The sequence below is a fragment of the Melospiza georgiana genome, chromosome 1 (genome assembly GCF_028018845.1).
Source record: "Melospiza georgiana isolate bMelGeo1 chromosome 1, bMelGeo1.pri, whole genome shotgun sequence".
NCBI lineage: Eukaryota > Metazoa > Chordata > Aves > Passeriformes > Passerellidae > Melospiza > Melospiza georgiana.
The window spans coordinates 72,647,928-72,673,156 of NC_080430.1; the positions used below are offsets into that span (position 1 = coordinate 72,647,928).

At 40.2% G+C, this 25,229-nt stretch overlaps 1 protein-coding gene across 1 annotated transcript; it reads left to right on the forward strand.

Moving 5' to 3' along the window:
- The first annotated feature begins 1,014 nt into the window (after positions 1-1,014).
- On the forward strand, positions 1,015-24,137 carry KDSR (3-ketodihydrosphingosine reductase). The gene is made up of 10 exons (XM_058029890.1): positions 1,015-1,150; positions 8,096-8,185; positions 9,276-9,332; positions 14,158-14,223; positions 14,370-14,465; positions 15,434-15,625; positions 17,329-17,412; positions 19,746-19,829; positions 21,625-21,726; positions 22,088-24,137. Exons 1-10 carry the CDS (start codon positions 1,043-1,045, stop codon positions 22,205-22,207), a joined length of 999 nt encoding a protein of 332 aa, XP_057885873.1. The 5' UTR covers positions 1,015-1,042; the 3' UTR covers positions 22,208-24,137.
- Positions 24,138-25,229: the final 1,092 nt, after the last annotated feature.

The following is a 25,229-nucleotide window of genomic DNA, read 5'->3' on the forward strand; positions in this document are numbered from 1 at the left end:
GTCTGTGTAAAGACCTCGGAGCAACCTCCCAGTATCCGAAGGGAACCCGCAGGAAAGACAGAGAGGGATTCTTCACAAGAGCTGTAGTGACAGGACAAAGGGGAATGGGTACAAATTGAAAGAGGGGAAATTTAGGTTGGGTATAAAGAACTGCGTTACTGCCGGGGTGCTGAGGCACCGGAACAGGTTGCCCAGAGCAGCTGTGGATGGCCCATGACCGGCAGCATTCAGGCTGGACGGGGCTTTGAGCGGCCCGTTCTAGCGGAAGGTGTTCCTGCCCACGGCAGGAGGCTCTGTCGAGGTGATCTTCAGGGTCCCTTGGAACCCAAACCATTCTACGATTCTATGGTTAACCAACGTCAGGGGCTTTTTCCCCTTTCCTTCCCCAGGCCGGCAGTTCCCTCCTCACGGACAGGGCACTCGGGGCGAGCTCCGAGCCCACGCCTCCGCGGCGAGCCGGCGCGTACCGCCCATCTCGGGGCGGGCGAGCCCACGGGCCGGGCCCGCCCGGGCCCGCCCTCACGCTGCCCTGCCGCTGGTACCGCCGCCAAGGCCGGGCTCTCCTGATCGGGGCCGCTCCTCGGTGCCCCCGGGAGAGGCCGCTACGGGCAGGGACCGAGGGGGGCGGCCGCGCAGCGCCGCAAATGTCCCGTAGGGAGCGCTCCGCCGCGCCGGGAGCGGCTCCCGCTTCCCGCCGCCCTTTGGCTCCGTCCCTGACCCCGGCAGCGCCGCGGGCCCCAATCCTCGGGCCCGGCCCCGCCGCGCCGCCAACCCGCGCGCGCCCGCCCCCCGCCCGCCGGCCAATGGCGGCGCGGGCCCGCGCCCCGCCCCGGCAGCCAATGGGGCGGCGGAGCGGCCCGGCCCGGCCCCTCCTCCCGCGGCCGCCTCCTCCGCTCCGCGCTCGCTCCCGCCGCGGCAGCGCCGTCCCCGCCGGTCCCGCCGCGGCACGGGCAGCGGACGGGCGGCCCCGAGACCCCCGCGCCGCAGCTCGGCCCCCCGCCCGCCCGCCCGCTGCCCCTCCTCCGCCGGCGCAGCCCAAGCCATGCTGCTCCTGGCCGCCGCCTTCATCGTGGCCTTCGTCCTCCTCCTCTACATGGTGTCGCCGCTTATCAGCCCCAAGTCGCTGAAGCTGCCCGGCGCGCACGTCGTGGTGAGTGCGGCGCCCCTCGGGAAGGGCACGGGCGGGGGTCCGCGGTCGCCGTCCCGCTCCGCCGCGGGAGGAGGCAGCGGGCGGGCGCTGCCGCTCGGCCTGGGCGCCGGGGGAGGCGGCGGGATGGCTCCCGAGCCGCCCGCCCTGCGCCGGGAAAGGGAAGGAACGAGGGAAGGAAGCCGCTGTCTCCGAGCTGGGGGCGCAGGATGGGTCAATGCCCCGCTGGCAGCCGGGGCTCTGGGCACGGGAATCCCGCGGCGGGAGCGGGGAAGGCGCTCGGCGGGGAAGGGAGGTTTGGGGACGCCCGGAGCGGGGCTGGCGGCCGGGCAGCGCCAGCCTTGGGTGCCCGCGGCTCCGAGAGGAAGCGTGGAAAGCTGGCGGTGGCACCCCGAGCTACCAAAACACCGGGAGCCACAAGTCCCGGGTGATAAGGAAATGACCTGTCCCGATGGCTCTGACAACCGCTGCGTGTCCCGGTTGGCTTAAGGCGATGGTCTGAGTCACCATCTTCCAATCTCAGCGCTGGCTTTTTGAGACATTCCCTTTGTATTCTCCAAAGCCACCGGTTACCTCGAGTTTTCTTTTCTTTTAGCATCTCCCAGGGTAATGACGTGGTGTGTGTACACACGCATAAACCAAAGGCCAAATCTATGATCTCCTTGGTCTAAAAAACCAAGTCAGGTATGAGGAAATGGAAAAACCAATACAAAGGAAGTGGTCATATGACACTTGGGCGCCCTTTCATCTTTAAGCACATTGATATGGATGTCTTTGAGCAATATTTTGACAAGATGGTAGGAAGAAGTCTTTGGAAGAGCATACTGTTGAAAGAGTCCATAAGTAGTACATCGCTGGAAGTTATATGAATATGTGGCTTGGGAAGAGGGGGACGGAAGAAAGGGGAATACTACCCGTTTGCTTTTGGAGGCATCGCAAAATAGTGAATTTGGGCACATGACAGCGAATGAGTTAAGCGGTTCAAAAGATTCAGGGTCCTTGAATCAGCTTTCTTAGTTTATCTCCAAATCTCCAGGGTATGTTTTGTGCAGAGAAGCTGCAGTTTACCGTTTGTTTAAATTTACAGTAAGTGAGTAGTTTTGTTTTGGTTTTTTTCACTATTATCTTTTGGAGTTCCTCTTTGGAGGATGGAGCTGTCCCCACAATGATTAAGATGTTTCCAAGTTGCAACAGTGCTCCGCAGTTGCTTTTTGCAGTAGGTGTTAACTTGGGTGCTGTAACTGGCTTTACAGCATCATTCTGTGCGAGGTGTGTTCAAGGTTGCATTAAGGTTCTTGGGTTATGGCTCTTTCCCTGTAGGAGTAATGATTATTAAGGCAAAGGTGAAGGAGACTTACACACTTTTGTGACTTTTGTGAAGAAATAGAATAGCAAACAAAAAGTGAAATGGATTTTGCTTGGTTGGTTTTGTTTATTTTTATATGCAATGATTACATGGAGTTTTGTTGGTTCTGTGTAGTGATTAAACTCTTTAAAAGCTACTGTGATGGCTCTTGCAATTAGAAGAGTTCATTAAAACAAATTCACATTAAAAATGATGAGACTGTTCTTGTTGGAGAAGCCTTCCTGTAACCATTGCTGCTAATTAGCAGTTAATGCTCAATTTGGTACTAGTAGAAGTCGGAAAAACAGTATTCCTGCAAGTCCTGTAAAATTAGTTAAACTGGAAAACTAACTATATGAATGTATTGATGATGAAAAATCTTACAAAAAGGCTGTAAGATATATCCAGCTTGATGATACAAATACAAATCTGCAGGCAAACAGTTTTATTGATGTCAGCACTTGTAGACCTGCTTGCTTTATTTTGACTTCAGTTATGCTCCTAAAGTGCTTATGCAAACTAATGAAATATGGAACAGCTGGATTGAAGGTCACTAGTTCTTAGATGTGTAGATGCTGTTAATAATGCTGCACACCTGTACTTGTGGATTTCAGATTCCCTAATGTCACGTGTAAGGAAAAGTATGGGATGATGGTAATGTAAATCAGAAATACTATTCAAGAAGACTTCCCATGTTGTGTGTGTAAAGTGAATTCTTTAATCGCATGGTGGGAGTGAGCAGTCTCTGCTACTGAAATGACTGAGAGACTTCATGAAAATATTTAAGGACCATAACATTATGTAAGGGTTTCTTTGAAGTCTTCTCACTGAAAAAGATCAAAATCTGTTTAAGTATCAGGCCTCAGTTAAACGCACTGTTGAAATAAATAAAAGAATGACCTGCAAATTGTGTATATAGCTGGCTGAGCCCTTTCAACAGGGTGAGTGATTGTCATTGCACACTATAATTTTTCAAAATATGCTTGAATAAATTGCTTTACTGAAGCAGAAAAAGACAGTCTTCCCTAGAAACATTTCTTTCTACGGATCTGTTCAAAGTGTAATGAAATCTGTTGCATTTCTGAAGGAAGGTCATTAGGCAATTTCAGAGGCTATTACATACCAGTTATTGAATTTTCAACTTAAGTCAGCATTCTTTTCACTTTTAATACTTCAGAAAAATTATTTCGCTTTACTCCTAGCAGTTATGGTTAGGAGATGTCTGAGTTATGGCTGAATAACTTACTCTGGCTGCCATTTGGGATAGGAATTTGAAGCAGAAAACTTGAGCTTTTTTCCTTTGTCCTCTCCCACAGTCATTTGCGCGTTTGCGTGACAGAAGCCCTTGCTGTGTTAGGCAAGATGTGGTTTCTGGAAAAATCATAGAATTATAAGAGCCCTTTTTTCTTAGAAAAGGGGTGCTATTCAGAGTGAGTCTAGAGAACTCCAAATTACTCATCGTCTAATCTTGTGGGTTCCTCACCCCCTGTCCCCCCGCCACCCCCATCCTTATCTGCTATGTATTTTCTTTACCCCGGCTAGCACCACTAAATGATAAGGGCTTTCTCTGCTCTTAAATTGGCTCAGGCATTAGGTTTAACTTATTTTAAATAAAATGCTTCTTAGATGCTTAATACTTTTTAACTTCTTGCGTGACTAGGGAAGCATTCTCAAAGAAAGGGCGTAAAAGTTATTTTTGTGCTGTAGAGATGCGGCTTCATGTGCTGAACTTCTTTGTGCTTTGGGATTCAGAAGGCAGTTTAATACATTTCTTATCTTGCCATTGGTTTTATGTCTCCTTTGGTCTCAGGCTAAAAACTAGTACATGTCACGGATTCTGCGAGAATAAGCTAGTATTTTGGTAGCTGGCTGTAACAGTAGACAGGAGTATGAAAATAGGCTAAGGCAGTCACCACTGCTGCATTTGCATTGAGCTCACTCAGACCACATTTAATTGCCCTTTGTCAGGGGTGTTACACCTGCTCTCTACACATGTTCTCTCTTCAGTTTCTCTACAAAAGTTCTTGAGTGATGTTTAAAAACTCCGTGCTGAAATATGAACGCTGATCTTCTCCCCTTGTTTCAGCCTTAATCTTTCTAAAACCAAGTTAAATTCTGAGAAGAACCCAGACCCCTGAGTTTGCATTCAGTGTTATGAATGCAGTTATCCAAGTTTGGAATAGCAATGGCAGGACCTGCTTGGGACTGTCTCCCATTCAGTTTGACAAGGACCCTTTTCAATGTAGGTGCAGTTCAGGATGATGGTGCCAAACTCTCCTGCAGGTGGGTCGTCTCTAGTCCAGTAATTTCCCCACTTCTGTGCAGAACCCAGCCTGGTGACTGTGGTCAGCTGTCAGGAAGGCCCATCTTGGTGTCTGTCGTTCCTGTGCTGGGAGTGATAAGATCTGTGGTTTGGACACATCCGAGTGCTTCGGCAAGAGGCCATTTCGAGCCTAGTCAGACCTGCTAACCACTTAGAGCGGCTCAAAGGCACGTTCCACTTCAGTAGAACCTTCTGTCAGAGCACTGTCTCAAAGCATGAAGCCAGCTTGCATCCAGTTCTCAGTGAAAGTTACTAAGTTCTATTGGAGATGCCATATCAAGTCTTGATCATTCCTGATGACAGTTCAGTTAATTTGGATTTGGACTGTCTCATCAAATGAAATGAATTTCCAGTATCTCAAATTTGAAGATCTAATAAATCAATTCTCTGTACCTCACACCACTGTTTCCACTTATAAGGAGAAATAAATCCTGTGACACTTAAAAATTGAACTCTGTCATCAGGGATCATAGCTCAACAAGTTGTAGCCAAGTACTTTTTGGCATACACAGTTTGGTACCTCTTCTCTTTAAGCATGGAAACAGCTCAGTAACACTGCTCAAGTGTTGCATTCTGAGTATCTGAATTAATGCTAAGGTTTAATTGTGCCTTCTTGTCAAAATACTAATCTGTGATTTGAGTTGCAGTGGCCAGATTTTTATTTTTGGTCACTCCTCTGAGGCTGGGTTACAGTAAAATATAAAAATGGGATCGGTGGCAATTCAAATGTCCAGAATTAATGAAATGCAGTAACAGTGTAGAACCATTAGCCACAAGGGTAAGTAATTGTAATAATGTGTCTTTAGCAGAGTAGGTGTGTGCTCTTCTGTTAGTTCTGAGCATGTTAGGAGCTTACATACCTAACAGACCTCATAGATTTGCTTAGGTTAACTTCATTATAGCACAAAGCAAACTTTTCACTGGTGTTGGAGATTTTATTTTTTGCTACTACAGTAGCACTCATGGTGAATGCTCCTTTAAAGATGTATTAGTAACAACCTCCCACGTGCTTGTAGCAGCCTCCCACCTAAATGCTAAAGTTCCCAGCTAATTGATATTGCACTTTATCATCAACCAATCTGATATGAGCTCTGTTCTTGGGTGTGACTGTAAGTAAAAACTTCCTTTTTCTGTTCCTTGCATGACTTCAGACATTATCTTTCTGAAGTGAACGTTAGCGCTGTTTGACAAGCTGGAGGCTTGGTGCCAGTACCTTCACCTGCAGAGAATTCCTCAAGCACTGGTGTAGTTGACCCATTTCTGATAGCCACCAGTTTGTGCTGGTAGTAGTCAGCTGTCTCGCCAAAAATTGGAATTGGAGCAGTCTTCCATGCCCATTGATAAGTGCTGGTGTACCTGCTGCTGATCTGTGGAAGCATCTCACGTACTGTGGATCTGAGGTCTGCCTGAATGTATCAAACTATTTTAACCTTTTCAGCTATGTATTGAAATATTGCAATCTATTTTAAGAATTTCAGTGTATTTGTTGCTTCTGTCCCTAATGAATCATTAAATTAATTCTGTGGTTCTGCTGAAGTGACAAATCAATAATTGACACTTGCACTCTTACGGACTTATTTACTCTGAAAGCTGTCGTTGTTGTTTCGTAATACTGCAGACAGGGTTTTGTATTTCTTGGAGTTACCCACAAAGGTTTGGGTACTGAGAAGCTGATCTTGCAGAGTCAGTCAGAAGTTAATGTGAAGCAGTTCTCTCTAGTAACAGAGGAAGCCTAAAGTGCCGAAATTAGGCTTTGTGAGTGCTATGCCCATTCTTGGCCCATTTTCGGCTCAAGATGAGCCAGTCAGAAACTGTGGATTGTGTCGAAAATCTTTGCTGGGATTATTTTATTTGCACTAAGCTGTTTTTGAAGGCTAGTGGTAAAATACTCAAATGAAAGAAGAGTTTAGTGACTCATGGGAATGTACTTCTGACTTTACTGCCTCCAGGAGTGGAAAGAATTTTGAGCATAATGCATTTCTGAAAACAAAACTGAGACATTACCTAATGAGAAGACAACACAAGGCTTTTGATAGGATGTGTAGTTAGAGATTGGGATCATTGCTGGTACACTAATTAGCTCAATGCCTCCATTTTTTTTAAATTGAGGAGGTAGTCTTTCACTGGAGTCTTTGGAAAGGTTTTGATGAAGAGCAAAAGATGATGATTTCCAAAGAAATCTGAATTTCATCTTCTTCCAATTCTTCCGAGCTCATTTCATCAATGTGTTTTTCTTTAAAATAACTGCTTCTAGGTATTTTGTTACAATATTTTCTCAGCATGAGTTTTAATATGCTGTTTAAGGAAAATTCTAATAACTTGAGTATATAAGGAAGATACCAGTGTCCTAGAACCAGCAGCATATGCAGACTGAGACTGATCCAGGTCACCTAAAGATCAGGCAGACATTTTTATTTTAGTCAAAAAGAGAGGTCAGGATTGTCATCTACATCTTGTTTCACAGGCAGTTCATAAAGAGGTTTATTGAGGGTAGTGAGAGAGGTGGTAAGGTGACTTTCAGCTGTATGTTGGTATGATTTGTCAGGGTACACTCCTGCAGCATATGATGCAGGACTGTAGCCATCAACCTGTGTTTGTCTAATATTAATGAAATATTAACTTCCTGTTTGCATATAAGACTATCCAGATGGTACAGCTTGGAGGAGAAGAAAAAGTTATCAAAATTTAGGTGTTGGCATCCCCAGTAAACTGAAATAGCAGGATGGAATGGGGACAGTTCAAGTTTCTGACTGGGGGACTGAAAAATACACTACAAGGGGCAAATTGTTGAATTAATGGAATTTTTCCCTTAATAAGAAAGAAAGTGGTTTTTGTTTATGTTTGCATGATGACATCTTCAGAAAACAATCTGCAATAGCTGATTTTACAAGTAATTTCTACTGTGGCCAGGTCTGAGGGGGCAGTGTGTAATGGCAGTGTCAGGCATTCATAGCGATTTCAGACTTCTAACAAGATGCTTTTAGAGGTAGCCTATGGAACATGTGGGGGTGGTCTAAGTGTGCCTGACAACAGAAATGAACAAAAACTGAGGTAAAACTGGTTTTAAGGTGGAAACAAAGGCTCATTGATCTGTTCAGATCTTATGTTTCATTCATACTCCATAAGTAAGCTAACTTTAGTGTGTCTCCTGTATTTCTGTCTCATTGGGTGATATTTTAACCTCAGTTTGTTTTTGGAATTTTCATGTGATTTGACTCATACATATGTGAGAAGAGATGAGAATAGTGGACTAACACTGATATTTTCAAACAACTTTTAGGTAACTGGAGGCTCCAGTGGAATTGGAAAATGCATTGCTATTGAATGCTATAAGCAAGGTGCTTTCATAACACTGATTGCAAGGGATGAGGTAAGTGCATGTGTAATTTTACTGGCTAAACTGTTCACAAAATCTGTATAGGTGGGGAATAATTTTGGAATAGATGATTATTCATACTACTTTAGTGTGTATTTTAAGGGGACCCTAAGCATTCCAAATTAATGCATTTGAATAGCAGAGGTGGCTGCCTTTTTAAGAAGCATAGCCCAACATGTAATTTGTGATTAGCTTGATTTAAAACTTCACCAGTACTGTTGCTTTTGTTATTGGATTTGTTATATCATTGTCTAGATTTGTGCCAGAGCACAAAATCAGGAAAGCCCCTATACTGGTTAAAACTGTGGAATTTCCCTACAGTAAGTGACATGTGGGAGTTTAATCGTCTCTAAAATTCACAGAATGTACTGGTGTCTAATCAGCATATCATCATATTTTTTACTAGTGAAAACCTCTTCATCAGCTTTGGAAGGAAAAGCATTGCTTTGTTGGTTTTTTTTGTTGTTGTTTTTTAAATCAGAGGTATTCAGAATTTAATTGGAAATACTCTGTTTTCATAACAGGCTGTTGTTTTATTTGTTGCAAAAAACCTAATTATTCTGGAAATAAAAACATTTATTTTTTGGGGGGCCCTCAATTCCAGCTGATTTGATAATTTACTTACACTTGAGAACTTACTTTACATAACCTTGAATGTAGTCAGAGTTAAGAGAATTTTTCTTGAAAGGATTATTACACTTTGAAATTACCAGATTTTTGGGATTTGATTATTTCATGCCAGTAATTATTCTGCAGGAAGGTTTATGTAATATCACATAAAATTAAAATCGGGCCAAAATAAAGGAGAAGAATCAATACCTACAGTTTCAGGTGCTCTCTGTAGCATGAAACAAAAGCGTTAAATCTATGGAAGTCGTTACTGGCTTTAGAACACAAAGTGAAAAACAGAGTATTGAGTTCTTGATAAATGTCATGTTTTCAGGTCTTTTTGGTCTTCAAAATGATAGTAAAATGTTCTCAACTATTTGAGGATAACTTTGGGGGGCTTTAGGGCTTAAGCCATATTGAAGTACTGAAGGCTGCTCTCAGAACTATGTTTCAGTAGTCTCTGTGTCCATTTCAGAACAAGCTGTTGCAGACGAAGAAGGAAATAGAAAAGTACTCTGTTAATGACAAGCAGGTAAGGTTACTGCCAAGAGGGGCTGTTGTGTGTTTTGTTCAAGACAGTGACTACAACACAGTTCACTGGTCCTGTATTTAAAACAAAGCTGTTTGACAAAACTGAGTGAGGACTCAGTCTTTGGATTCAGGAATACCAGTCTCTTTACATGAGATGTTTTGAGCTTTTGCTATATTTGATGTCGCCTAGTTAGTGCATTAGCCTGCTTTTCTTAGAAAAAGATGTCTTCATCTGTAGGTGTAGGATGCTTTTTTGGAGAGCTGCACTTTACTGTCACTTGATAAGCATTTTATTCTTTCAAATGAACTGGAAGAACCAATATTTTTTTTCCTCAAATGCCATGTTTTTTACATGGTTCATAAATTCAGCATGTGTCTTGGGAAAGAAGTTTAGTTGCTTGTTCCCAGGTTTATTTCACTAGGTCATACTTTTGTTCCTTTTCCTGACTGATTCCTATACCAGTTACACGAGTTAAATTTGTGAAGTTCAGAGACTTCTAAACATAGAAGCTGCTTTGCTGCATAGATAATGCACTTGTGCACGAGGGCAATAGTTTAGAGCTTGCGGAAGTACTAACTTGGAATTGCTAAGCTATCTGTGTTCCAAACATGCAAACTTGAGGTGAAATAGTAAAATAATTTTTTCTTACTACTAATAATGAAGGGGAGAGGGGAAATAGTACTGAAACTGTTAACATCTTTGATTTCTTGTGTTCCAGAACTTTGTTATCATAAAAGTAACTTAGTAACTAAGTTCCTTTCGTGATCACAAATAAATGCAGTTCAGTTGTCCATAATTTTTATGGGCCCTCAGTCCCAGCTGATATGATAATTTACTTATACTTGAGAACTTACTTTAAAGAATTGAATTGATAAACTAGATATTCTGTTGAAAAGAAACAATGAAAAAAGCTGCACATTTGCTGGCACAAGTATTAGTATAGTAGCTGAAAATCATACAAAATTTTTTAATACCTTCATTTATAAGATAAGATAGATGCTTCCTTATATTTTTATCAAATGGCTCAAGCTGGTTTGGTTTTTTTTTCTGTGCATGCTGCCTTACTCAGAGCAACTTTGTTTGAAAATCTAAGCTATTTGAGGTGAGGAGAAGCTGCATTTTGCCCATTAAAAAAAATCCTGATAACCATTTTCTTTTAGCTACTCTAGCAGTTTCCCAAGCTTAGCATTACAGATAATCCCTTGTCAAACACTGCGTCAGGATGTTCTTGTTAAAATCTGTCCTAGCTTGATAGATGCTGACTTCTAAAAAGACTATTATTTGGTGAATGTACCTAGGACTTTCAGTGAAAATCTCCAAAAGCACCTTCAAGGCTGAGCAAGCTCCAGTGTGGAGTGACTAGGGCTTTTTTTGCAGAAGCAGTTTCAGGCTTGCAGCCAGGTTAAGCATTTGGCAGCAGAGGTGGTGGGCAGGCTGGCTCCTCTGTAGCTCTGGGTTCTGGATGTGGTCTCAGGGAAGCCTGACTGATCTGAATGGAAAGAACAGAACTGGAGAAGGCAGGGAGTCTGGGGCAGAGCTGGCACTGGAGCAACAGATCAAAAGCTCTAAAGTGACAGTAGATGAACAGAGGAGCTGTACAAAAGGATTACTGAAAGGCTGTAGAGAAAGGTGATGCCTGGTGTAAGTAACGTACACTGACTGTAACCTTTAGTAGATCACAGAATCGTGGAATGGTTTGGGCTGGAAGGCACCCTAAAGATTGTCTAGTTCCAGTTCTCCTGCTCTTGGCAGGGACACTTTCCACCAGACCAAATTGCTCAGAGCCCTATCCAACCTGGTCTTGAACACTTCCAGGGATGAGGAATCACAGCTTCTCTAGGCAACCTGTGCCAGTGCCTCCCAGTAAAGAATTCCTACCTAGTATCTAATCTAAACCTACTGTCTTTCAGTTTAAAGCCATTTCCCCTTGTCCTCTCATTACATGCCCCTCTTCTGCTTTCCTGTAGGCCCCCTTTAGATACTGAAAGGCAGCTGTAAGGTTTGCCTGAAGCCTTTTCCATGCTGCACCACCCCTCTCTCAGCCTGTCTTCATAAGAGGGGTGCTCCAGCCCTCTGGTCATTTCTGTGGCCTCCAACAGGTCCATGTGCTTCCTGGGGCCTCAGAGCTGGATGCAGGGTTCCAGGTGGGGTCTCACCAGAGCAGAGGGGCAGAATCCCCTCCCTGGCCCTGCTGCCCACGCTGCTTTGGATACAGCCCAGGACACGTTTGGCTTTCTGGGCTGTGAGTGCCCATGGCTGGGTCGTGTCCAGCCCCTCATCCACCAGCACCCCCAAGTTCCTCTCCCCAGGGCTGCTCTCAGTTCCTCTCCCAGCCTGCATCAATGGAGGGGGAGGATTGCCCCAGTCCAGATGCAATACCTGTACCTGGTCTTGTTGAACTTTATGAAATTCCCAAGAGCCCACTTCTCAAGCTTGTCCAGGTTCCTCTGGATGGCATCCTGTCCTTTGTGTGTGTCAGTTGCACCACCAAGCTTGGAGTCACCTGCAAGCTTCCTGCAGATCTCATTGTCTGTGTCCTTGAAACACTGAGTGGTCCCATGTCAAGAGGCAGGGATCCTCAGAAAAGATTACTATTTTTTGAGCATGTACTGTCACTGTTCTGCTCTTGGAGACATACTTGAAACCAAGCTGCATTGACAACCAGAGTCTGGCCAGTATGTACCTTTAATGTGTCACGTTTGCCTGTGATTTAGAGTGCTGATGGTGCAGGCTCCCTGGATATAGGTGTGTACTGCAGCAAAATCCTTACCCTTAGAGTTTTTTTCCAGTATTTTTAAAATCCTTTTTCTAATTAATAATATTTTCTGTTACTTTACTGGGGATTGAGTTGATCTTCTATTGGGAAAGGCATTATTAATGATCCAACATCATGCAATATTTAGAACAAAATGTGATGAGCAGGGCTGGGCATAAGACTGCTTCTGGTGTCCTAGATGTGGATCTATGGTCCATATTTTGGAGTAAAAGTAATTAGTATATGGCAGCAGAAAGAATGTATAATAATAGAAGCCAAGAGGTGAATTGTAAAACATGATAGTAGTCAGTAAAAGCTGTGTTCCCAAGTTCCCAAGTGTGTTGTTTACAGTGTAACTAATCTATGCAATCTGTAAAATAAACAAATTGCTCCAATTTTTGTAGAGAACTATGATTTACTTCATCCCCTCATTGATCTTGGCAAAGACATCCAAATGATAATTCAGTGTTGCTTGCGTTCAGCTGCTGTTTTGTTCTTAAACTTATGAAAAGGATAAATGTTTCCAAAATGCAATAAATGCCTTAAGGGGATTCCTGCCAATAACTTGTGCCACAAGTTTACTCTGCTGTCCAACTACACACGGTGCTGGGAGGCAGGAATAGCCAACCTGCTGTACAGGAATGGCAGGCAGATGCTGTTTATGCAGCTAAGAAGTGTCACAGTCTGACCAGGGGCAGGACTGACGAATGACTGGCTGCCAAAGCAGTTAGTTACACTGTGGTGAGCCTTTTTGTGTGTGTGTGTGTTTGCCCACATGCTCCATGATAATTGGTCATGAGCATACTTTTTACAAACTACTGATGACTTTGTTTTATTTTATCTCCGACCTTTAAATTAATTTGACCAAAGTAACAGGATAGAAGCTGGAACAAGAATACAGGAGTCCCTCCTATTATTGCAATAGGAGATGGCTTTTCAGTTCAAGATGAGGAATTGCCCCAGAGCTCTGTTGATGGCTTAGCAGAGAGAGTAGAGCTTATTTGTCAGTACATGGTGTTTGCAGCAGTCACAGTTTGGAAGTGGTAACCCAAGAGAAGCAGTGTTTTCTTTGGCCAGAAGTTCATTTGAAGGTGTTTGAAAACCTAGGTTCTGAGACCATCTTGCTGAAAGTAGTCAGTAACTTTCAAGGAAAACAGGGCCTAACTTTTAGCTGCAAAAAACCCATATCACTATCACTTCTTTTCCTTCATCCTGCCTGCCCACCCCTCCCTTCTGCTTTTTTCTTCCCTGGTTATTTTAATTTTTCTATATCTTTCAAACTAAACCCCTTAATGTCTGATTTTCAGACAAGATGTAAATATGTACACATGCCTTCACTTTTTTAGATATTTATGACACTGTGCAATGAGTCAGTTTCTCCTAGAATTTTTATTTTCATTTTGTCCTTGAGATGTCCCAATTAAATATTATGCAACTAGGTTTACTACTATTCAAAAAAAAAAGTCATGAAATAAGGAAGTAGTGTGCATTGCAAGTACTAAAATTAGAGGGTTTTTAACACTTGCTTCCTAACTTTTGGAAAAGATTTTTTTTGCACTGCTGGTGCTACCATTTCAGGGTAACGCTGCAACAATGCTTTGCTATGTGGTGGAAAAAACCACTTTTTTCTATAAAGATGAGCCTAAGCCATACAGATGGTTTGTGTTATGTTTAGCTGATGAAAGTTAAACATATTGCTGGGGAATTTTGATTGTCTTAGTTAAAATAGCTTTTACTAAACTTCATGTAAATAACTCTGTCAGTAGTGTTTCTTAGTACAGTAAATTAGAAATTGTACTTTGCACATGAGTCACTGCTTTGAAGATCGTGAAGTGCTTATTTGTTCTTAATGTAATCTTTATTATACTAGAACCTGTGTGTGAGGGGGAGGAGCTTGGAGGTAGCAGAAACTGCTTTCTCCAGTGTGTAAGAAGTGCAGAATATCTTGTCAAAAAGACTTTTTTTGTGGAAAAGATATGGCATTGGGCTTGTTTCATTTTGAAAGGCTCTAAGTCAACAATTACTAGACTTAGTGTGTTGTGAAAATGTGCTTTCACTTTTCTTTTCTAGGTTGTACTCTGTATTTCTGTTGATGTGTCTAAAGACTATGAACAAGTGGAAAATGTTCTAAAACAGGTGAGAAAATAACTGATTCACCTGCGTGTCTTGAGAAGCTTATCTCTGTGTGTTGTATTTCTGTTGGAAATAGTCTCTTATTTGTACGGTGATATAGGAAGGTTTTTCCTCATGAAGAATATCTTAACCTCTGTCCTCTCTTCCAGGCTCAGGAGAAGTTGGGGCCAGTTGACATGCTCGTAAACTGTGCAGGAACATCAGTTACAGGCAAATTTGAGGATATTGAAGTGAATTCTTTTGAAGTGAGTTAGCATACTTTATTTTATCATAAGATGATTTCTTATTTAACCATTCTAACAATTAGATTGTATTCCTGTGTCTGCAGACTTGACCAGTGCTGTACTTGACTTGTGCTAGCTGTCAGAATCTCTTCAGATTTGCAAAGGTTGCCTCTAACTTCTCTCCTAATGATTTCATATAGTTTCATTTTTTTCTCTTGAAGATTTTTCAAAAATATTTTTAACCTGTTTAAGAAAAATGCAGCTGTTATTAGTGTTCAGTTCTGAGATGCACATATTGTTTCAGCTTGAGAAGCTGCTGCTCTGATGAAAAGACAAAAAAGCCACCCTAAAACACCTGTATTTTGGCTACTTTTTGCCCACAGCCCTCAGGCCTCCATTCATCTACAGACAATGCTGAATCATCTGAAAATTCTAAATGGGCATAATTTTATAAAAAATTTGAATAATCCATTTTATTGCTTGTATAGGCTATCAGTTGTGTTTTATGTCTTGTAGAGAATGAAATTAAAGACTTCCCTCTATCCTGGCAAAGAATAAAATCTCTGAAACATGTAGTTACATAGCATTTTTCCTGTTTCCTGTTTTAGAAAGCTCTTTAAACTTTCAGTATGTTTTCATGCATCATGCCTAAATGGATTGCTTTCTGGAGGCTGTTCAGGTTAGATTTTCCCTGAAATATTATTCTTTCTCCTTCAAGGCCATATGGTCCACAGTATTATCAGTATCCTGGATGCTATTAAGACTTACAGGATTTCTTTTGGCTTGGAGTGAGACTTTTAGCTATAAAACAGTTTATGAAGCTGTAGAATAGAAAACAGTTGTTTTTTTTTTTTGCCAGAACAGATCTGGTGAACTTGATTGTTAAAGCAGACTGAAGTAGGGTGTTTTCCATAAATAAGACCAAACAGCTGGCTAAAGAATTCTGGCTCTGAGGCTCAAATGCTCCAATATTGGTGTTGTTTGTACAGAGATTAATGGCAGTGAATTACCTGGGCAGTGTTTACCCAAGCCGAGCAGTAATCGCTACCATGAAGGAGCGCAGAATGGGAAGGATTGTCTTTGTGTCGTCTCAGGCTGGCCAGCTAGGCCTGTTTGGATACACAGCTTATTCTCCCACCAAGTTTGCTCTTCGAGGGTTGGCTGAAGCCCTGCAAATGGAGGTATGTGTGCAATGGTTTTAAATAATTTTGGTTATAAACAATTTTGTTGTAACTGTCCTGTTTAGCACAGGACATTTTCATTCAAACGGACTGGGGGGGTTTGTATTGTGCAGCGTTGCTAATATCTGTGTGTTATTTGCCCTCATTTGGCAGCAGTACAGCCTTACTGCTCTGCATGGGTTGTAGAAACTAACCTGATTTCAGTTGCATAAGAGGGAATAGATTGAATCTGTTCCTAAAACTGTGTATGACCACATGTGCAGACATTTTTTTCATCTTTTATTTTAATTAAAAGGACTAGATTTTTAAGACTCTTGATTAAAAGCCTTCTTCATGGTTCTAAGTGCAAAATGGTATTGAAGATATCACATGGATGCATGAGATTGCCAGTTTGTTTGAGTGTCCATGGTAAGTGGTATATGAAACTGTAAAACTCCTAAGCTAGAATTTGAGGATTGTCCACCAAAACAAAAATTGGGTTTGCGGTTACTGGCTCTTCAGTATTTTCATATATATGAGCTTTTTATCCTGCAGTGATCTAAGCTTATGTTTAAAGACCAAAACCAAACATTATTTTCATTGTTCAGTGGAACAAGGTGGGTAAATACATTGTAATAAGAGAGATAAAACTGATTTGAAAATTAATTTTGTCATTTTCCTGTCAGGAATGTGTATTTGAGTAATTATGTGTTTATGTATGAAATGCCTTTGTTTGGTTCCAGACCCTTACATAGTCCCTGTCATATGCCTTGATCAGGATAAGAATGTGGGGTAAAACTGCCTCTAATCACTTCTGGTCTGCCAGATAGAACAGTGTGAATGCAGGGTCTCTCTTCAGACTGGTGGCAGATACTTTTCTGGAGACTGAATTTTTCAAGACTAAAAATAGAGTGTTTATGGGCGTGTGGTGTGGTATTTCAGGAAGTGTGTTCAATATAGAATGTTTCATAATAGAAATAAAAATGCTCGGTGCTTTACAACATTTTGCTTTATCGTAGCCCTCTGAATATTTTCATTAATTTTTTATTTTAGTTGTATTGTGGTACAGATTTGCATTGTAGCAGTTTGAATAGGATTGCACTAAGTAATGTAATTCTGTGACACATACATACAAATACATAAATAAATGCAATCCTTGATCTAAGACCTTCCATTTTCCCTCACATTTTTCAATTATTTTTTGTCTCCTTAGACTTTGACCTCTTGCAAGTTTATACCGTGGGTTGGAAAGCCTTGAGACTTGAGTATACCTCTTAAAGATAACAAATTTGAATTTTACTTTTTTGTTGTTTTTTTTCCTCAGTGAAAGCCTTTTTGGCCTTGTGTTTATAAATGCTGGGTACTGGTGTTTGACAGTGGTTTAGTCTTCTTTTAGAAATTGAAATTGGTAAAATTATAGACCTAAACTACTTTAATATTCTTCCTAGGTGTCTTAAAACCACCAAGATTCATCAAATAATTTGCAAAGTTTTTTAGGGAATTTTATTAGAAAAAGCACCACAATCACCTTTTTAAAATCTTTGCTGTTTTGCTTCTCAGTTGACAAAGCTGCAGGTCTTGAAATTGCTGAGTACTTAACCCTGGAAGCAATCTGAATTGTTGCTTGCTGAACTTATTAATTGCAAGAGAAATTGATGAAATTATAAGGGACATGTAAAAGCTGTCAGAATTAAGGTAACACTTAATGCTTCTGTAAAACACAGGTAAAACCATACAATGTCTACGTAACGGTGGCCTATCCTCCAGATACTGATACTCCTGGCTTTGCAGAAGAAAGTAAAACAAAGGTAAATTGTCCTTCAGTTTTTGAAATCAGTGTTTTTAAATCATAATAAGATTTTAAGTACTCTTAAACACTTCAATTTTACCAGTATATAACTATGCAGAGTTATATAGGTTGCAGGATAATTTTGTATAGTTTCTTGTTCTGAGGCTTTAATACTTGCCTTTAAGATCTGAAACATTGCAGAGTATTCCTGCATGCAATCAGAATATTGCTGTGGGGTGGTAAATGCTAAAATCACTGTTTGTTTTGATATTAAAGCTTAATTAACCAAAAATAAAATTGCTGTTTTGCATCTTCGATAATGTGTGGCTGTTGTGATAGATGTGACAGATGGGAGCAATCCTCAGTTCCTTCAGTGGAGCCTGCAACCAGATCAAATTGTATGAATGCATGTAATGACCCAGTTCAGCAATGGCTGTTCTCTAGTATTGCAGTAGAAAGGAAATTCTCTGGCACTGTGTTCATAGTGGAAATGACAGTATCGCTTTTCAGAAGGATGTGTCAGCAGCAGGAGGCCTTTTTCATTTGGATTACCTTAGAAGTGAAAGTTTTGACCTTTAGTCTCTTCTTGTCATTTGCCATGTCCGTACATGTGAAGTATAATTCCAAAAATCACATTCAGGCCCCCTGTTCAGACTACAGCATCAGGTAACCAGGAAAAAAATCTCTTTATTTTTTATTTGCATACTGTGAACTAGAAATCTGCTATCTAAGGCTATCATCTTTTCAACATGCAGCATCACGTACAATTGGAAATTGAGTTTGAATTCCATTTTGTCTTTCACTCTTTGAATAGGAATCAGCAGGGATTGTATAACACAATTCTTACTTCATCATTTCTTGATACAGATATTCTGTATTAAATGTGCACTCCCACACATCCGCATAAAGTGCCAGAATTAGACATCTGCAGATACTTGTATAGCTTGCATATTCTCTAGGATTTTTAGCCTATTTCAGGGCACCAGCAGGCACCAGGAGAATGTACTGTTCATCTAAGATTTCTCTTTGAAAGAGATTGAGAGAGATTTATCTTATTTGTCAAAAAAGTCTGTTTTGTCTTTTAGGAGAGAATTATGCTTTGTTTTAGCCTACATGACCTCTTTGGATGACTTGCTCTTAGCATGATAGTGTACCTTAAATCTCTGCAATATTGCATTGTTCTGAAATTTCAGATACTCATTTATTGTTGCATTTATTTAATACTACTGAAATAATATTAATATTTAATACTAATTAGGTCATATCTCTGTATCTCCTTATTTTTCTCTGTAATTATTGAATGTAGTGAAAGAAAATGTCAGGAGCTAGGATTCTGCTTTCCTGTGTTTATTCAGTGAGCTTTTTTTTTTTTTGAGGTAGCTGCCTCACAAATGACAGCCATGCCTTGGCCAGCTGAGTAGCCAGATCAAGCATTTAATGGCTGATTTCTGCTTGCCTTCTTCCCAACATGTCATTAACTTTAGCTGTCACTCCTGAACAGCTGCTATTTTTTCCCCAGATCTAGAGTATTTGAATTACTGTTGATATCCCTGTAGCTCATTCAGATTCGTTTGATACTGGCCAATCAGCTCAAAAGTAAATAAGGGGCTGTGAAATGGAGATCTGATGACATGAGCCATATCACTGTAGGAATGCATGTAAAAAGTTTTTGTATGTGATTTGTGCTGGCAAGGGCACTGATGTGCCCCGGCCACCCTTAAAATACACATAGTAAAAAAAATAAAATTCAGTGAGCTTGGTTGATGAAATCAAAACTCATTATTCTACAAATATTGGGAAATAGGCCCTTTTCTATGAAATTTAATTACTGTGGTACTTTGAATTGATGATAAGAAAGCTGTAGTTGCTCAACTTTTCCCTAGAAGTGCTTTTAAAAAAAATAATAATCCCAGAATTAAACTAATCCAAATATTACAGTAGGCCTGAAAAAAAAAGCAAGCTGTTTTATAGGATCTTAAAATACTTCAGGCCCACCTTATGCTTAATTTCTGGCAAAAAACGTTAATGAACAAGTGTAAGTATTGAGGAAAACTAGTTAAAGCGTTTTGATAGCTTCTACTAAAAATAAAATACTTGGGGGAAAAAAACCTCATTTTCATGGTAGTAATAAAGTATATACAAAAAAGTACTACTCAAGGAAAAGTTGTCATTTCCCTTTGTAAAATTGGACTATTATTTATGAACATGCTTATACCTGTGTTTAAATGGGTGTTTTAGGTGACACTTGCTAGCAGCAATGTCATCTGTGACAGAAGACTCAAAATTTGACCTTCATGTTTTTCTCTCCTGTGTGTGCTAAGTCAAACTTAAACTGGTGTTTTTCTATTAAAGCCCTTAGAGACGAAGCTGATTTCTGAAACCTCATCTGTTTGCCAAGCAGAGCAAGTTGCCAGAGTTATAGTGAAAGATGCCATAGTAAGTAAATTGTGTTTTTTGAGCATGTTCTGTGGTGAGGAAACTGGGACTGAGACTGTAAGATAATGGCTAAGCTAAATGCAAAAGCAATTAACACAAAACAGTTCTCTTAGGGTAGTTTGAACAAGAGCTGTTTTCTTTATTCCTTCTTTTGCCACTGTGCCTACAAACGATTTTATAGTCTCTCAGAAGTAAAAGGTTTCTGAAGTTGTACACAGACAGATTAAAATGATGCATCACTATGATGCAATGTCTCAAAGATGGATTATGACTGACTTGAAAGCACTAAACTATTGACTTTTTATATATCAAATACCATTTGTCTAACCTCAAAAGCTTGTTGCACTCTTATTTTTCTTGAAGATGAGCTCATATAAAAGTAATTTTACAATAAAGGAAGGCAGTTGACCTTTTTTGGTTTTTAATATCTGAAGTATGTGATTTGAGTGATTAAAATACATGAAATGCTGTTCTTAGTGTATTGCCTTTCTGAGGATTTTTTTTTTTCCATGTTTTGTGCTAGGGAATGGCTGCATGCTTAATAAAGCATCTCAGAATAGAAGCAAACATGAAATTTCATGATCATAAAGCACACCCATTGAATCCTAAAATCTGCAATTACTTTGCAGTTCCAAATACTCTTGATCTTCAACATGGTTTACATCTACAGCAGGTGTTCAGTTGTGAGGTTTTTACAGTGTTTTCACAGATACAGCACATAAACAAAATTATGTCTGATTTTGTTTTTAAAGCAAGTACTACCTCAACAGAGTATTCTTCTCTGGTGATTGAGGAAAATTAATCTCCTCTCTCATCTTAAGCATCTGATATATTTATACCATACTTTCTACACTTTGGATCATATATTAGTTCAGACATGGTCTTTATGCACTCTGGCCATCAGCAGAGAGACTGAAATAGAAGCAAGAAGGTGTTTGTGTACTCTCAGGTGTGTGTTGGGAAATAATGAGATCTAATAACCTCTACTACTTTGCATAGATTTACCCCTAACCCTGAATCAGGAACTCCACCTTTTCCTTTCACTTCCACATTCCACAGACTTAGTCCCACAATGTTTCAGAAAGTCTGTCTGGCATAAAGTCAAATGAAAACAAATGAGAGAAGCCTGGGAGTGAGAGCTGTAGAACTGCAATTTTACTGTAAAGTAATTAAAGTTGTTTGGTTGTGTTTGGGGTTTGTTCCTGGTATCTTTCCCCCCCTTTTCTCTCCTCTGAATTGCTTAGCAAGCTGCGTCTTGCAGTTAAAAATCCTTGATGTAGGTGAAAGAGAACCTGCTACCAAGTGTTTGAAATACACCCCCTTGCAAATCTCATGTGATAAGCAAGCTAATTTTAACAAAAGGCAAGCTGTATTTGTCATACAATTACAGTAGTGGTTGGTGATCTGATAGAGTTAGGGTATCATTTGGTTTCTGAAATATGCTTATACCTGTGAAGACTGTCATGTATTTTCCATAGAAGTAAGCATGCCTCAAGAAGAAATTTACAGCCTTTATATCTTGTAAAAATCTGCAGTAATTTATCACACTCTCTCTGAAGAGGAGTTAGCTTCCTTTCCATTTTTAAATTAATGCCTTTTGGAATGTTGCTGTATAGCCCAAAATATTTTGGAGTATTTTGCTTCTTAATTGTGGCAATATTTTTTTACAATAAAATATTTGATGTTAGTGATATCAGTTATCTGTGTCCATCAAGAGTAGCTGTTGAAATAAGACACATCATGATTGGCCACAACTGGGAAAATTACTTTTTGTTTTCTTAATCCTTCCATCCAGCAAGGGAACTTCAACAGCTCAGTTGGATCAGATGGTTACATGCTGTCAATATTGACAAGTGGGATGTCACCAGTCACTTCTATTACTGAAGGTCTTCAGCAGGTAGGATTTGGGAAGTACCTGTTGTCATAATTTCTCATCGTTCAAAATAATTTCAGAATGTAGAACATGATGCAGAAATGGATTATCTTTCCATCAAATAGCTGTTAATACTGTGGCAATTGGGTTTGGGAAACTGCAGTAGTATTTCCAAGCTAAAGCATCAAGTTGGTGACTGAGTTGAGAGTATACACTGCTGCTCAGTCCTGAACTGTTACATAGTTAGCTTTTTTTGGTAAGTTTGTTTTCTGAGATTATATAACATGCCTGCATAGAACTTGGTTTAAAAAAAAAATTATGATTCAATAATGAGGTGCAATCTGGGATCCAAAATGAATTGAAAGCTGTTTCTCTCTGTTTCCAGGTTGTTTGCATGGGCATTTTTCGCATCATTGGCCTATTTTACCTAGGAAGTTTTGACAGCATAGTTCGTCGCTGCATGATGCAAAGGGAAAAATCTGAAAGTGCAGATAAAACTGAGTAATCTTTACTGTGAGTGGAAAGAAGAATGTCAAGCAGTCCTGGACAGCTTGCTGCTTAAGTGGGACTCAGTTTTGCTCCTGAAGGATATAGGCTGGAAGTACTTGCATGTGTGACAGAGGAGTCCCCTCAAAAGCTATGAAAGAAAAAACAAAAGTACAAATCCAGAAAATGCCAAACTATGCAAAAGTGTGAATGAGGATTAGGTATCTTTTTTTTTTTTTGGTGATTTGAGTTGGAAAGAATTTGGAGAGCTCGTAAGTGATCTGCAGAGTAGAATTTGAGAATGGACAATGTGCGGTAATTCTGGACAAATACTTAAGTTTTCTCACTTTGGTGCTTATGGATGAAATAAGTACCATGACAGACTGGGCTGAAGTAGATTGAGGTCCCCTGAACAAGCTGGTACCTTTTGCTAACGTTTTGGGACTGCTTTTGATTTAGAATGTTAACTTTTCCTTTGGCCAATCTACAGATCCTTCTGTCAATGACAGCTTTCCTTATTCTGTCCAACATACAAGTAGAAACCTGAAGATCACAAATACATTTGTATGATCCAAGCTTTCTCAGTGTGGGAGTAATTAAAAAGTATGGTTTAATATGTGCATACTTTCTAAAGGGAGATGAAGAACCCGTTCCCACAGAGAAATGCTAGGAAATGTGGTCGGGTCTGTAGCTCTTCTGGCCTTTGAAGTTTGTTGTGAACAACAACAAAAAAAAAATCAAACCAGTATCAAGTGTGTCAGTTATAACTCAGCATTTTAAGCCATTGAAACAATGTAGAATTTTTACAGAGACCTAATCTGCCAGTTTTTGCTCTGGAAAGGGAAGTGGCTTAACGCTACTGTTATGCACATTAATTTCAAAGCTGCAAAGGATGAGCCAAACCAGTGGTTGATGATGGAATCAATTGTAATTAAAATGCCGGGCTCTTCCAGTAGCAGGAATGTAGCTTTTCAGGGCAGAGGGGTCAGCAGGGGGGAGAGGTGTGTGTCAGAATGGCCTTCCACACTGCATTTTATCACTGCACGGAAAAGCTTTCACATGAGAAATTACATAAAATACTCTCCTTATATGACCCACTTCTAATTTGTCTCATTTACATTATCTGAAACAAGGCTGCTCAATAACTGCTTCAGAATATACAGAACCCAGTGGTTGTTTCTAATAAATCTCGTTTAACACTGAAAAAGCTTGATGCATAACAATGATGTTTTAAGGGTGCACTATGTATACAGTTTATTTAATGGACCACTATAGTATAAGTGCCTTGTGAACTGCTTTTTTTTTCAAAAGCTGCATATTTTGTATTTGTTAGCACTGCTGTGTTTTCAATGCCATATTTCCATTTTCATTCAGTACTCTGAATCTAAAATTATGTGTAAAACCGGGCACTTTCACTTCTATGACAGTAATGTTTAACAACCAAAATAGGCAAAATTGATTGCTTCTATTAAGAGATTCTCTATATCTGTTTAAGAAGATGTATTCAATTAAACTGAGATAAAAATTAATAAGTGGTTAACTGGAAAACCTTAGAATGTAATTTATTGAGGCTGTTTTTTTTCCCTCTCTGAATTAGGTTGATCACTTTTCAAATTTCCTTCACATAGACTAAACTTGCTTTAATACCTGGTTATAAACATTTTTTTGGAGAGTATCACACTGGTGCTCTCATTTTAAGTGGTGAAAATTCATTAGATTGCAAATGTTGAGGCGCTGTTGAATTCTTCACCAATTCTGTGTTTTAGGTCCTGCCTCCTGATTTTGTTTAGATATGTGAAGGTGTGCATGCCTATAATATAATACTAATTTTGAGAGTATAGTGTATTCCTGCATTTTTAAACAGCTTGGCTTCAGTGCAAAGAAATCCAGTGTGCATTTGTATTTCCTGTGCTGCTTAATGTGAGTGACATAAAGGAGCATTTATCATACATTCATTGTCAACATTGCTGTGTTTCTTAAAGCAGCATAACAATGCTATTCACAGAATCATGGAATGGTCTGGGTTGGAAGAGACCTTAAAGATCATCTCATTCCAACCCCCCCTGCCATCAGCAGGGACACCTTCTACTAAACCAGATTGCTCAAAGCTCCATCCAGCCTGGCCTTGGAACACTTCTTCAGACCCTATGATCTGTGTTATTCTGGTTTTGATGCAGATCAAATATTCTTTTGACCACCTGGAAAAGATACCAAAAAGGGTGAATGGGTTGTGTTGTAGTTTGAAAGAAATGCTTATGCATGTGACTTGATACCAGCACAAGCTTGAAAGTCAGGACTTAAAACCAGTAAGCCTTTGGATACTTGAACTTTTGGATCTTCGACTTGGAATGTTAAAGGGTTTGTATTTAAGAAACATGACCCAGAAGGTCAGAGCACACACAACACTATGGCAGCTGGGCCTCTAAAGCTTTCAGGTTGGACATCTTGGGTTGCCACTCACCTCCCAGTCCTGGCTGATAGAATTCAGTGCAAGTATCTGGATGAGTAAGGCTACCAGGTGAAAGTTATGGCCCTGATCTCCAGACACCTCAGTTTTGCAGACCTGATTTTGCATAGTGTAAGTGGTTGTCATGACAGTGAAACTGTAGGTTGAACCCTCAGCAGCTGTGGAGGTTGGAACAAGGTATGTTTTTTAAAGCAAGAAGAATAATCTTTTTCATTGTTCCAGTTTCTGCAGTTGCAAGTTAGTGATGTTAATTTTAGCTGATAAACTTCTCCACTGTTTACTGTCAAAACAAGGTAAATTGTCAACTACAGCAACCTTTGGTATAAATTTTGTTTTCTTATGCACATTCTCTATCTACCAATGTACTCATTTTAAGGTCCAATATAAAGTGAAGGAGATGCCTTGTAATCTTGTGGAAAAATGTTTAGCAGTTGAAAAACTTGCCAGTTTAAATGTTACAAAACCTCTGCATCGAAATGTTTTAGCAGTGTATTAGACCTGTGAAAATCTTCACATAGGCTTTACTTTCTACTTACTGTCTAATTGTCAATAATTTAATCACTTGTGCCATATC

Bases quoted from the DNA above. Each gene is read 5' to 3' on its own strand.
- KDSR (XM_058029890.1), top strand. From the start codon at position 1,043: ATGCTGCTCCTGGCCGCCGCCTTCATCGTGGCCTTCGTCCTCCTCCTC. The intron at 14,224-14,369 runs GTGAGAAAATAA...CCTCTCTTCCAG, and splicing joins TGGAAAATGTTCTAAAACAG to GCTCAGGAGAAGTTGGGGCC. The intron at 19,830-21,624 runs GTAAGTAAATTG...CCTTCCATCCAG, and splicing joins TTATAGTGAAAGATGCCATA to CAAGGGAACTTCAACAGCTC.